Here is a 14,469-nt window from a genome sequence, read left to right as displayed (position 1 = left end):
CTTCATTTCCATCCTTTGAGCATGTAGGAAGGGGGAAGAGTGCCATAATGTTGGAAAAATCAAGTGTTGAATTGATAATACCCACAGTCGCTGGCCTGGATCTTTTCCTTGCAGGTGCTACCGTTACATAAGGCATTGCAGTTGCTTTTCTTTGTGGCAGAAGTGGAAAAAAGATTTTATTTTAAGGAAAGTTTAAGAAATATAATCTTACACAGTTCCATTTTTTGATTTTTATAACAATCATGCATGCCTTAAGATAACATACAGAATTGGTTCTTTTAAATAAAGGATTAAAAGTTGTCATAAGATCTGGTATATTATACACATATTTCACCTTAAAAAACTTAAATTTTTTTAAAGTCATAGATTCAGTATCAGGTATTTCAAGAATAACTATGCTAAACTAAAACTTCAAAAAATCAGAAATCTGTGCTATTTTATTGAATCCACGTGAATCAAACTAATGAGCAATATCAACTGCACTGCAAATGTAATCTAGTTTTTTGTGTATAAAGCTTCAAAGGAAACAATACAGATGATTATTTCTTTCTTATAGTATCTTTTGATATTGGTGCTTTCTGATAAAAAATCACATATGAGGAGTTCTTGGCATGGCTCAGTGGTTAACGAATCCGACTAGGAACCATGAGGTTTCGGGTTTGATCCCTGGCCTTGCTCAGTGAGTTAAGGATCCGGCATTGCCGTGAGCTGTGGTATAGGTCACAGACGTGGCTCGGATCTGGTGTTGCTGTGGCTCTGGCGTAGGCCGGTGACTTCAGCTCTGGTTAGACCCCTAGCCTGGGAACCTCCATATGCCGCAGAAGTGGCCCTAGAAACAGCAAAAAGACCAAAAAAAAAAAAAAAAAGTATAATTAAAAAAACTATTCAGTAAGAAATTTAAGTAGATAATCTCTTAGAAGAATTAACACAGTATTCAGCTCGTGTTTTAAGAAGCCTACATACCTTTGTAAAAAGTGTGCACTATTCACTCTTTTCAGTATTTATTGATCAATCTTTACTCTCAGGTTCTCTCAGATTTGTATAGAATCAGTTAACTTTCTATTTTTCTTCATGATTGGGACTTATCAATGCAGTTTCAAAATTCTGTGATTTTCATCACAAATATTTGTGTCTGTCATCCATTCAGCTTTTACTCTGACTTGAAAAAAGTTTAAATGCTTGGAAAGGTTCTAAAAGGATTGCTTTATTTTGATTTCCCAGCATTTTTTCTCTGCTTCTCTCTACCTCTGTCTCTCTCTCATATACACTCAGGCTGCACCTCTGCCATTATCTTATCTCCTGATACCTTTTTTTATCTCCTTGCAAAACAAAACAAGAAGATGAGCATAACAATGTGAAGGGCCTTTTGTTCCCACCAGAAAGGATTTTAACCAACTGTTTTACTAAATTCATCTAAGGTTTCCTCCTTCCCAGTAGTTACCTCTGTTGACATAAAATTTTTCCTACAATATGAGGTTGTGTCTCTTTTTTGTTTTTTGATTTTGTATCTGTGTGTGTATGTGCTTCTCTGTTTTTGTTACTTTCTTCTCAGGAAACCCATTCTTAAAAATCTACTTGTGTTAATCTAGAATATGTCATATATTTTTTTTGTTTTGTTTTTGTCTTTTTTTGCCTTTCCTAGGGCCATACCCACGGCACATGGAAGTTCTCAGGCTAGGGGTCCAATTGGAGCCGTAGCTGCAGGTCTACACCAGAGCCACAGCAACTCGGGATCCGAGCCCTGTCTTCAACCTACACCACAGCTCACGGCAACACCAGATCCTTCACCCACTGAGCAAGGCCAGGGATCGAACCCACAACCTCATGGTTCCTAGTCGGCTTTGTTAACCACTGAACCATGATAGGAACTCCTTGTCATATATTTTAAAGATGTTATTTAGGAGTTTTGGTATTTAGCACCAGACTTGTTAAAGTCCAAATAATTCTGTGACTTTAGAGTATTGAAGAGTAACTGTCTTTGACTTGTTCTTGCATTATTACTTTAAAATAAATACATAAACACACACTCACATATATATCTTTTAGTCAGTCTGCCTAATTAAAATGGTTTAAGTCTTTTTTTTTTATTGTTATTTCCCCCATACATTTTTTTTTCCTTCTGTACAGCATGGTGACCCAGTTACACATACATGTATACTTTCTTTTTTTTCCCCATTATCATGCTCCGTCATAAGTAACTAGTTATAGTTCTCAGTGCTACACAGCAGGATCTCATCCATTACAAAAGCAATAGTTTGCATCCATTAACTCTAAGCTCCCAATCCATCCCACTCCCTCCCCTTCCCCCAGACAACCACAAGTCTGTTCTCCAAGTCCATGATTTTCTTTTCTGTAGAAAGGTTCATTTGTTGCTGTATATTAGATACCAGATATAAGTGATATCATATGCTATTTGGCTTTATCTTTCTGACTTACTTCACTCAGTATGAGAGTCTCTGGTTGCATCCATGTTGCTGCAAATGGCATTATTTTATTCTTTTTTATCTCCGAGTAGTATATACACCACATCTTCCTAATCAGTCATCTGTCATTCAATATTTGGGTTGTTTCCATGTCTAGGCTGTTGTGAATAGTGCTGCAATGAACATGTGGGTGCATGTGTCTTTTTTTTTTTTTTTTTTTTTTTGCATGTTTTTTTTTTTAAGGAAAGTTTTGTCTGGATATATGCCCTAGAGTGGGGTTGCTGGGTCATATGGTAGTTCTGAGTATAGTTTTTTAAGGTACATCAATATTGTTCTCCACAGTGGTTGTACCAGCTTACATTCCCAACAGTGCAGGAGGATTCCCTTTTCTCCATACCCCCTCCAGCAGTTGTTATTTGTGGACTTATTACTGACGGCCATTCTGTCTGGTGTGAGGAGGTATCTCATGGTAGTTTTTATTTGCATTTTTCTAATCATCAGGGATGTTGGGCATTGATTCAAGTGCTTGTTGGCCATCTCTATCTTCCTTGGAGAAATGTCTCTTCAGGTCTTTGCCCTTTTTTCCATTGGGCTGTTGGTTTTTTTGCTGTTGAGTTGTGTAAATTGTTTGTATATTTTAGAGATTAAGCCCTTGGCAGTTACATCATTTTAAACTATTTTCCCCAATTCTGTAGGTTGTCTTTTTGTTTTCTTTTTGATTTCCTTTGCTGTGCAAAAGGTTGTGAGTTTGACTAGGTCCCACGGGTTTATTTTTGCTTTTATTTCTGTTGCTTTGGGAGGCTGACCTGAGAAAATATTCATAAGGTTGATGTCAGAGAATGTTTTGCCTGTGTTCTCTTCCAGGAGTTTGATGGTGTCTTGTCTTATATTTAGGTCTTTCAGCCATTTTGAATTTATTTTTGTGCATGGTGTGACGTTTTGTTCTGGTTGCATTGATTTGCATGTAGCTGTCCAGGTTTCCCAGGAATTCTTGCTAAATAGATCGTCTTTTTCCCATTTTATGTTTTTGCCTCCTTTGTCAAAGATTAATTGACCATAGGTATTTGGGTTTATTTCTGGGTTCTCTATGCTATTCCATTGGTCTGTATGACTGTTTTGGTACCAGTACCACACTGTCTTGATGACTGTGGTGTTGTAATATTGCTTGATGCCTGGGAGAGTTTTAAGTCTTAAGATAGCTCAGAACTTAGCTTTCAGTAGTAGTTTTTTTAGCAACTATTCTATGATTATTTTGATGTGTATACTCTGTGTCATGGGTTTTTTTCTTATTTTTTAAAATTAAACCATGTTATACTCACAAAATACATACTATTCCTGTTACTAAAACCAACCCTGCTCAGCAAAGCCTATCTATTGATAGAGGTTTGTGGTGAAGCAGAAATAAGCAGCTCATGGTCAAAGACCTTAACTCCCTAGTAGCTTTCAGGGAAGGGTTTTTAAAGTTATCATTTGGCTAAGTGTTGCATCCTGTGGACTTTATTCTGAGTGGTTGGGGGATGAGGTAACAGGATTTTTTTTTAAGGAATCCTACTCATCCACCTTCATTTCTGTAATTAGTGACTGCTTAAGTCTTTTCTTTGGAACTCAAGGAAAGCCTAGGAGACCAAAGCCTTTTTCTGCAGACAAGAAACATGGAACACAGAGGGGCTTTTGTACCTGAGAGGGCCCTGTACAGTTTCAGTTCCCTATTTTCTTTGATGGTTCAGTTCCCTCTTTTCTTCGATGCTCCTCTGAGGGGACCAGGGGTATAGGAGAAGAAAGAGAATGAAGTTTTGGAGAGGGAGGTTAATCGTAGGCTCAGCAGGGGAACTCAGTTTTAGGAGGACTTATTTTCATTCTTTGATTTTGAAAAAAATACACTTTTTAATCATTTAAAAAAATTGAGGTATAGTTAATTTACAGAACTGCATTAGCCTCTGGTATATAGCAAAGCAATTGAGTTATACATATATGTATTCTTTTTCAGATGCTTTTAAATTATAGCTTATTACAAGACATTGTTCCCTGTGTTGTACAGTAGGTCCTTGTTTATTTTATACGTAGTAGTAGATGTGTATGTATTAATCCCAGACTTTTAATCCCCCCCCCACATACACACACCCTTTGTCCTCTCTTGGTAACTATAAGTTTGTTTTCTGTTTCTAAGTCTATTTCTGTTTTATAACTAAGTCATTTAAATCATTTTTTAAAAAATTCCATGTATAAGTGATACCATATATTTGTATTTCTCTGCTTGATTTACTTAATATGATAATTTACTTAATTATGATAATTTCTTGTTCTGTCCACCTTGTTGCAAATGACTTTTTTTTTTTTTGATTTTTGAGGCTGCACTCATGGCAGATGGAAGTTCCCAGGCTAGGGGTCCACTGGGAGCTATAGCTGCCAGCCACAGCCACAGCCACAGCCACATCAGATTCAAGCCGCATCTGTGACCTACACCACAGCTCACAGCAACCCACTGAGCAAGGACAGGCATCGAACCCTCATCCTCATCGTTCCTAGTCGGATTTGTTTCCGCTGCACCAGAATGGGAACTCCGCAAATGACATTATTTCATTGATGAGTAACATTCCATTTTGTGTATACACCACATCTTCTTTATCCATCCATCTTTCTGTGGATGCTTAGGTTGCTTCCATGTCTTGGCTTTTGTAAATAGTGCAGCTGTGAACATTAGGGTGCACGAATCTTGTCAAATTATGAATTTCTCCAGATATAGGCCCAGGAATAGAATTATAGGATCATATGATAACTCTGTTTTTTTGTTTGTTTTTTAAAGAACCTCCATAATGTTCTTTGTGGCTGCACCAGTTTACATTACCAACAACAGTGTAGGAGGGTCCCTTTTTTCTCCAGCATTTATTATTTGTAGACTTTTTAATGATTGCCATTCTGAAGTTTTGATTTGTATTTTGCTAATAATTAGCAGTATTGAGCATCTTTTTCAGTGCCTGTTGGCTGTCTGTGTCTTCTGAGAAATGTTGATTTATGTCTTCTGCTCATTTTATGATTGTGTTGTTTGTTTTTTTGATATTGAGCCATATGAACTATTTGTGTGTTTTGGATTTTTTTTTTTTTTTTTGGTCTTTTGTCTTTTTAGGGCTACACCCGAGGCATATGGAGGTTGCCAGGCTAAGGGTTGAATTAGAGCTGCAGGTGCTGGCCTGTACCACAGCCACAGCAGTGTGGGATCTGAGCCACTTCTGCGACCTACACCACAGCTCACAGCAACACTGGATCTTTAATCCACTGAGCGAGACCAGGGGTCGAACCTGCAACCTCATGGTTCCTAGTCAGATTGGTTTCTGCTGCACCAGGACGGGAACTCCATGTTTTGGATATTAATCCCATGTTGGTAATTTTGTTTACAATACAAATGTTCTCTTCCAGTCTAAAAACTACACTTTTGGAAGTTCCCATTGTGGCTCAGCAGAAACAAATCTGACTAGCATCCAGGAGGATGCAGGTTCTATCCCTTGCCTTGCTCAGTGGGTTAAGGATCCAGTGTTGCCATGAGCTATGGTGCAGGTCGTAGATGTGTCTCAGATCTAGCATTGCTGTGTCTGTGGTGTAGCCCAGCAGCTACAACTCTGATTCTCTCCCTAGCCTGGGAACCTCGATATGCCACAGGTGCCACCCTGAAAAGACTAAATAAAAAAATACTACACTTTTGTATATTTATGTAACTACCACCAATATCAAAACACAGAGTGGAAAGTCTTCAAGATACTACCTTAACCCTAATACCCCAGTCTGTACTGTCCTTTAACCTTAATTCTACCAGCATAGATAGTGTTGTGGTGATATGTTAACAAAACCCTAGGGAACTAATACATTCATTCATGTTATTGGGTCTACCAGAAGTTTATTCTTTTTATTGCCTTGTAATATTTCATTACATGACTACATCACTATTAGGCTGCTCTCCAAATGTTAGACATTTGGGTTGTTGCCACCTTTTGGCTTTTGAATAAAGTTGTATACACTTGGAAATTTTGTCTGTTCTCATGGGTCTTTAATAGTATCTGTTTCTTAACTTTTTAATTTTAATTTTTTAACGTTTTAAAAAATTTTTGTATTTATTTATTTGCTTTTTAGGGCCGCACCTGTGGCATATGGACGTTCCCAGGCTAGGGGTCAAATCAGAGCTACAGCTTCCAGCCTACGCCACAGCCACAGCAACACAGGATCTGACCTGAGTCTGCAACTTATACCACAGCTGACAGCAACACCAGATCCTTAACCCACTGAGCGAGGCCAGGGATTGAACCCACAACCTCATGGTTCCTGGTTGGATTCGTTTCCGCTGTGCCACAACAGGAACTTCGTGTCTGTAATTTTAATTTGCATTTCCTTGATGAATAATTTATTGAGTACTTTTTCATATGCTTATGGAATATTTGGACATACATATCCTTTTTTTTTTTTTTTTTTCTTTTGAGGTGCCTGATCAAATCTTATACATTTAGGTGATTTTGTCTTTTTCTGTTTGATTAGTAGGATGTCTTTATGTATTCTGTGTATAAGTCATTTGCAGCAGGATTTGGGATTAGAGTGAGGCAAGTGTGGTACTTAGGATACAAATTTAAGAAGGCACCTCCACTTTTGGAGTTGAGTTCCCTGAGTTGCTGGATGGCTTTTCCTCCAAAACATTCCTGTGGTTTATTTTCTAATTCAAGACTATTCAAATGTTGCCTCATTAGAAAGGCCATAATACCTAAAATAGCACGTCACTCTTTTGTCATTCTGTCATCTATCTTAGATATCTCCATTTTTCTTCATAGCACTTATCATCAATTAACATATACTTATGTGTAAAATTTCTTACTTTTGGTTTATTGCCTTGCAAAAGAAAATATGCTCTGTGAGAGTTGGGGCTTTCTTTTTGTCCCCTGTTCTTTTACCCACTTCCTGTTCATGCATGTGGATTGGGAAAAGAATTTTCCAGTTTCATAGTAGGGTAAAAAGAAAGAAGAGTTGGAGTTCCTGTTGTGGTGCAATGGAAATAAACCCAACTAGGAACCATGAGGTTGCGGGTTCAATCCCTGGTCTCGCTCACTGGGTTAAGGATCTGGCATTGATACGAGCAGTGGATGTAGGTAGCAGACGCAGCTCAGATTTGGCATGGCTGTGGTGTAGGCCAGCAGTTGTAGCTCCGATCAGACCCCTAGCCTGGGAACAGAGCCATATGCCATGAGTGTGGCCCTACAAAGCAAAAAAAAAAAAAAAAAAGTTTATTGAGATAAGAGATGCTGCTAGCACAGTGGGACGACTTCATGATGATTGGGGAGAGCCAACTCTGGGTGTGAGATCATGTCTGTTTTCATAGCCCAGGGAAAGGAGAGATCTTGCGGTACACCTGCTGACCTGCAGATGGGTTGGGGAAAGAGGGGTTCTAAGATACACTTTCCGGTAGGTTGGCAGCAGATATGGCCCCTGTAGGGGAAGGGTGAGGAATGGGCCACATGCCTTTCCTAGTAGGGGCAGGAAGGAGTAGGCCAGGTTGCTCAAGGTGGAAGAGGAGATAGTGAGACTGGTGGGGTGATGATAAAGGGTCTGGTAATTCTTGTCTTGGCCAGAGGCTTTTGAGTTTTATCTCCTTGAAGAGGTCTTGAAGTCCCACACTTACTGGAATGTGTGGCATGTAATAAAGCCTCAATAAGCATTTATTAAATATTCATAAAGTAGTGAAATCGAGAGGAGCAAGAATCTGAAATAAAGGTAAAATCCATTATAGACATGCTAAATATGTATGTTGTATTCAGGGAATATATCCTCCATTAATTTATTTAAAAAGAACTACCTGTTGGTCAGTTTTTGGTAGCTTATTCATCTGACAGTATCTGTATTCTACCTTTGAACTTAACTTATATCTAACTTGATATAAAATTCAGTATTAGAGATTGGAAAATTTTCCTTAGAGTTTTGAAAGTATTGATATAATATCTTCCAGATTCTGATGTTGCTTTTGAAAAGTCATATCATTCTGCTTTTTGATTTTTCATAAGAAGGAAGCCTGTAGAATCTTCTCTTGTTTGTGGTTGGAAATGTCTCAGTAACATTCCCAGATGTACATCTCTTCTTGTCTGTGCACTTAGCTCTTCAGGAGTTGCTTTTCAATCTGGGAACTTTGAATTTCAGTTCCAGGAAATTTTCTTGAATTGTTTCTTTAGTTCCCTCTTTTCTGAATTCTTTTTATCTTTTCTGGAAATATTCTGTTGGGATATGGGACAATTCTGGCCCTCTTTTTTACCTTATCTTTATTATTTTTTTTTGTTCTAGTTAGTAGGGGAAAATTTCAACTTTATATTTTTAAACTTTTTATTGTGATTTTCATTTCTGCTATCTGAATTTCCTAAAATTTTTTGTCCTCTGAATGGTTATTTTTTGATTTTTTGATAGTTTTCTATTTCCCTTTTTTGATTGTTAATGTTGTTTCTGTTACCTTATTGAGTGAAAGTATTAACAATAGTTTTTTGTGGGGTTTTTTGTTTGTTCTTTCTTCCTTCCTTTCTTCCTTTCTTCCTTGTCTGTGGTATGGGGAAGTTCTTGGGCCAGGCCAGAGATTGAATCTTAGCCACAACAGTGGCAATGCTGAATCCTTAACCTGCTGAGGCACCAGGGAATTCCCTTGCTTTGTTTTCTTCTCTCTTCAGGGTCTTATTTTCTTCTAGTCACTTTTTTGTCTATGTGTAATTTAGTCTCAGTGGGTTTTTTTGTTTGTTTGTTTGTTTGTTTGTTTGGCTGTACCCTTGGCATAGGGAAATTCCTGGGCTAGGAATTGAATCCAAGCCACAGCAGTGACCCATGCTGCTGCAGTAGCAATGCCAGATCTTTAACCCACTGCACCGCAAAAGAACTCCATGGGCTATTATTCATTTGTCTTTTTTTTTTTAAGAGCCACATCCATGACATATGGAGGTTCCCAGGCTAGGGGTCAAATTGGAGCTGTAGCCACTGGCCTACGCCATAGCCATAGCAATGCCAGATCCTTAACCCATTGAGTGAGGCCAGGGATTGAACCTTCGTCCTTATGGATACTAGTCAAATTCATTTCCACTGAGCCACGATGGTAACTCCCTTTGTTTTGTCTTTTATTTATTGTTTTTATTTTTATTTCATTTAATTAATTTGTTTATTGTTACTTATTATTTATTTGATGTTTTCCCCACATGAAATATCTGATGTTTCTTTCTCTTCATTTTTAGTAGCATAACACATAAAAAGCACTTTGGGAGCTCTGAGCATCTGGGCAGGGTTTGTTGACTATAGTCTTACCTTTTTGGAGATCAGCCCATGTCCTTATGGAACACCTAGTGTCTGTATATTTGGGTGTCTTTTATCTTAAACTGGTCATGTTTCCCAGAAAAATATACTGTACTTTGCCTGTCTCTGTAAAGTTAAACTTTTTGAGGTAAAAAAATTGGGGAGTGGGAGGAGTGGGGTGGTTCTCAGTGTATTTCATTATGTATACTTTCACTTAATCATCCTGTTGCATAATAATTTCAGTGATGTGCTCCCTGATTCAGAGATCTTCTGATAACCTTTCTTCTAGGGAAAAAAAGCTGCTTTTCTCTCCTAGTGAGAGAGGAGGCAGTTGCTAGGCTAGAGCCAGGGTGAGATCTTTGAGTCTGGCTGTTGCTTAAACAGACTTAATATAATTCTTATTAGTCCTGCTTTATCCCCAACCAGCTTTTGAACTTTTGTGGGCTTTGCTGTAAATTGGAATATTTGTCAGCTTTCCCAAATTCTGGCTTTAGCTTAAGCCTCTTCTCTTTCATGAAGTGTGTTACTACTGCTGTTGCTTTTGTTTTAATAGTGGTTAATTCTGCCCATTTTTTGTCTGTTGAAATTTTTTGAAATTTGCTATTATTATCCAACATGATAATTATTCTTCTTAACTTTGAAACTTGAGTCATCTGAGTAACTTGATTAAAATATGAGGATAGCCCACCTTGGGCTGTGTCACACGTCAGAAAATGACTGTGCCTGTGTGCGTTGAGCAAAGGTTGGAATGAGCCTTCGTGTGGCTGAAGACCAGGGGAAGCAGTGACTGCTGGAAGAAGAATGTAAGGCTCAAGACGGAAAATCATGAACCAGATGATACTGTTAGGGAAAACTTAATTGATATCATAACCAGAAAAAGTAACCAACTTCCACAAGCAGAAAAGAATCTGCTTGAAAATGGATCAGGATACATTGGAGTTAATGCTATTCTCTGGCCTGATAGCAAATAGTCTTTTTTGAAGCAATTTACATGCTTACCAATGACAGTGATTCCATTTTTGACAACACTCATATCTTACAAAGGTTGTATGTTTACCTTTGAATACAGGTGATTTGTGTTGTGAAACTGGTACCATAACACAAGGTAGATTGGTGGTTGCTCTTATTTTTGGTGGTCTGTACCCTGTTTTCCTGGCTATACCTGTGAATGGTGGCCTCACAGCCAGGTATAACGCAGCTCTGCTACTTGAGAAAGGAAACATCTTAAATTACTGGATGAGAATTTAGAAAGATGTTATTTCTCATTTTGCTCCATACTGGGCTTGCAGCATATCTTGGGTCTAGACAGTGTGAAGTACTTATAAAGGCTCTTTAGTTACCTGAACCTGGCCTGGAAATGCAATGATTGTTAAACCAATCTGTACACAAGAATAAAATTGTAAATATGAGGATAGAGCCCTATGGGTCACTTTTGAAGGCATTCACTTTTACTTTAGTTCTTGGTCAATACTGTAAATTATGGTTGTTTATTCTCCAAGAGTAACTTTTTTATTTTTTCAGTGCTTACAAGCCCATCTGCAAGCAATTATTTTTGTGCTTTGGCTGTAGATGGACATTAATGGATTGTCAAAAGCCTTTTAGGAGTTCCTTGGTGGCCTTGCAGTTAAGGATCTGGTGTTGTCACTGCTGTGGCACAGGTTTTGATCCCTAGCCTGAGAACTTAGGCATGCTCTGAGCTCAGCCAACTTAAAAAAAAAAAAAAAAAAAAAAAAAAAAGACTTTTAAACTCAAAATGTATATGTTTTTTCATACATAATTTTCTTAAAATTTTTTCTTCATTTTCAAAATCAGTGCATTTTAGAAATTGTTATACTGTTTAACAGGTTATACAGATTAGAGATGCATGCCTAATTTCAGGCTCTCTAGTAAACAAAAACTAATTTAAAATGTGGCTAGGTATCTTCTTACTGTCTTCTTTACTCATTTCAACTTCATTTACTTTTTAACTATGTTTCTTCTACCTTTTCCAGTTTTCTCCTCAATTCTCCTTGGTGGAGAAGATGGATGCAAAAGAGAAGGTGTGAGTAGTTCTTTATTCTCTCTGCATCTGTTAACATTACATCATTTCTTCCATGCAATATTCTTGTTTCTTCCTAGTTCATCCTCTTACTTATATGCAGCCAGTGGACCTATTTGGTTTTCCTTTGTATTATTTATATAATTTAGTTTAGTCTGACTTAACATTCTTAATATTCTTATCAGGTTTATGATATTAATTGTAAACATTCTTAGTTATGTTCGCCGTCTATTATTCATATACATCCTTTTAAAATCTGACATTAGAAAACTATATGTAGCTACATTGTTTTCCTCACTCATCACCTTCATGAATTCAGTCCACTGACATTTTTTAATGTGTCAGGCCCTGGGGAAAAAAAATATCTGTAAGATACTACTTATACTAGTAGAGTTCATACTTTCATTGGGATTATCTCCTCCCATTTATCTTTAGAATTATCCACATCTATATATTAAAAACTTTTGTAGGGAGTTCTTCTGCGCCTCAATGGGTTAAGGATCTGGCATTGCCACTGCTGTGGCTCAAGTTCCTGGTTTGATCTCTGGCCCAGGAACTTTCACATGCTGCAGGTGCAGTGCTTGCCCCCCACCCCCGGCCAAAAAAACCCCAAAACCACCTAACATTTGTTCTTTGGTCTCCTGTTCACAGTGTTGAATAGTATTTCCTTTTGGAGCTGTGTGGTATTATAATGGTAGACACGGGTTTGAGTTCTGGTTCTTTCAAGTGTTGACTCTGTAATATTAGGTATCTCATTTAATCTTTCTAGATCTTAGAGTCCTCAGTTATAAAATGCAGTTTATAGGGTACAGTTGGGTTGAGTTGAGAGAATTTATATGTTAACAATGAATTGAGAAGTTCTTATTATGGTTTAGTGGATGAAGAACCCAGCATAGTGTCTGTGAGGATGCGATTCAGTCTGTGGCCTTGCTCAGACAAGAATCCAATGTTGCCACAAAGCTGCAGGGTAGATTGTAGATGTGGTTTGGATCCAGTGATGCTGTGGCTGTGGCATAGGCCTACAGGTACAGCTCTGATTTGACCCCCAGCCCAGGAACTTCTGTATGCTGCGGGTGTTGTTGTAAAAGAGAAGAAAAAAGAAAAACAAAGAATTGAGAGAAATTTCCAGGTGGCCAGCAGGTTAAGGATCCGGATTGTCGCTGATGTGGCATGGGTTTGATCCCTAGTCCGCGAACTTCGGCATGCTGCAGCCATAGCCAAAGAAAAAGAGAGTGTACATACATATATTACATGAACTTTTTAAATTTGAAAAGCTTTAAAAAGATTGTAATCTAAATATTCATTGCAGTCCTTTGAAATACAGTTGTAAATCTCCAAGGGAGGAAGAACTGTGTTGTATTGATTCTTATCCATTGCAACTGGTAAGTAGCAGTGATTCATAGTTTTGAATTGAATTTCCTAAATCTTTTGGTTATTTTTTTCATCCATTTCATTGATATTTCTTTTTATCCATATGTACTGCTTCTGTCACTTTAAATTTAATGTTAAGAAAACATTCTCCATATGGCCAATTTCAATTATATATTTATAAATGTATTATAATACATTTAAATGTATTATAAATTATGTATTTATAGTGCTTCTGATTATCCTCCTTCCCAATTGCCATCTTCTTACCCTTGGATTCATGGTTTTCTGGATGTCTTGAATCTTTGCTACTAAGTAATTCTTCTTTACCTGTTTTTGAAAAGTAAATTATAAAGACGTGTTGCTGTATTCCAATAACAAATTCCTTCTTTTTTGTATGAAGAGATTATTTTCATCTTTTTGTGTTAAAATATTAAATACTCCTTAAAAGTTCATGTGGTTTAACCGTTGGATTATAAAAAACTAGGGTTAAAAATTTTAGTGTCTGTCTCTTCCCCTCTTATTTTTTAACAAGATTGGCCAGTTTTTAATTTTTTTTTTTTTTTGAGTCACTGCTTTCACTGCATAACTGCATTTTGTATGTCTTTTCTCTAGCATTTCAGTACAATACAGTCTTGATCATGATGACAGATCTCTAGCCACACATTTTCTCTCTTTGGTTGTTAGGAAATACATCATACCTTTTTTTAATAATGATTTTTATTTTTTCCATTATAGCTGGTTTACAGTGTTCTGTCAATTTTCTACTGTACAGCAAGGTGACCCAGTCACATATACACATACACATTCTTTTTTCTCACAATATCATGCTCCATCATGAGTGACTGGATATAGTTCCCAGTGCTATACAGCAGGATCTCATTGCTTATCCATTCCAAAGGCAATAGTTTGCATCTATTAACCCCAAATTCCCAGTCCATCCTGCTCCCTCCTTCTCCCCCTTGGCAACCACAAGTCTGTTCTCCAAGTCTATGAATTTCTTTTCTGTGGAAAGGTTCATTTGTACCGTATATTAGATTCCAGATATAAGTGATGTCCTATGGTATTTGTCTTTCTCCTTCTGACTTAGTTCACTTAGTATGAGAGTTCCTAGTTCCATCCATGTTGCTGCAAATGGCATTATTTTGTTCTTTTTTTATGGCTGAGTAGTATTCCATTGTGTATATATTCATCTGTCGATGGACATTTAGATTGTTTTCATGTCTTGGCAGTTGTGAATAGTGCTGCAGTGAACATACGGGTGCATGTGTCTTTTTCAAGGAAAAGTTTGTTTGGATATATGCCCAAGAGTGGATTGCTGGGTCATATGGTAGTTCTATGTATAGTTTT

The 14,469-nt window shown here is 37.4% G+C and overlaps 1 protein-coding gene, 1 long non-coding RNA gene and 1 pseudogene across 25 annotated transcripts in view; 2 read left to right on the top strand and 1 right to left on the bottom strand.

Moving 5' to 3' along the window:
- LOC102165048 (uncharacterized) overlaps positions 1 to 14,469 on the bottom strand; it is a 1,242,341-nt gene that overhangs the window by 899,060 nt on the left and 328,812 nt on the right. The window lies entirely within an intron of this gene.
- The window catches only part of JMJD1C (jumonji domain containing 1C), a 325,118-nt gene that overhangs the window by 100,735 nt on the left and 209,914 nt on the right, over positions 1 to 14,469 (top strand). For 6 of the 24 annotated variants that reach the window (XM_084997042.1, XM_084997038.1, XM_021073643.2 and 3 more), the window contains exon 2: positions 11,705 to 11,752. The exons of 17 other annotated variants lie outside the window; for them this stretch is intronic. Coding sequence is in view for 4 of the 7 variants with exons in the window: in XM_021073645.2 (XP_020929304.2) it covers positions 11,705 to 11,752 (48 nt within the window). In the remaining 3 variants the exon portion in view is untranslated. Of the gene's footprint in view, positions 1 to 11,704; positions 11,755 to 14,469 lie in introns of all 24 variants that reach the window. One more of the 24 variants, XM_084997034.1, reaches the window with a different exon arrangement.
- LOC146396846 (transmembrane protein 126A pseudogene) lies at positions 9,959 to 11,215 on the top strand (annotated as a pseudogene).

Source organism: Sus scrofa, chromosome 14 (assembly GCF_054392235.1).
Source record: "Sus scrofa isolate SSC_HxYL_T2T_F1_AM1 chromosome 14, Sscrofa_HxYL_maternal_Yorkshire_Landrace_v2.0, whole genome shotgun sequence".
NCBI classification, from domain to species: Eukaryota; Metazoa; Chordata; class Mammalia; order Artiodactyla; family Suidae; genus Sus; species Sus scrofa.
Note: the sequence above shows the minus strand (reverse complement) of the source record. Positions and strands in the feature narration are given on the sequence as shown.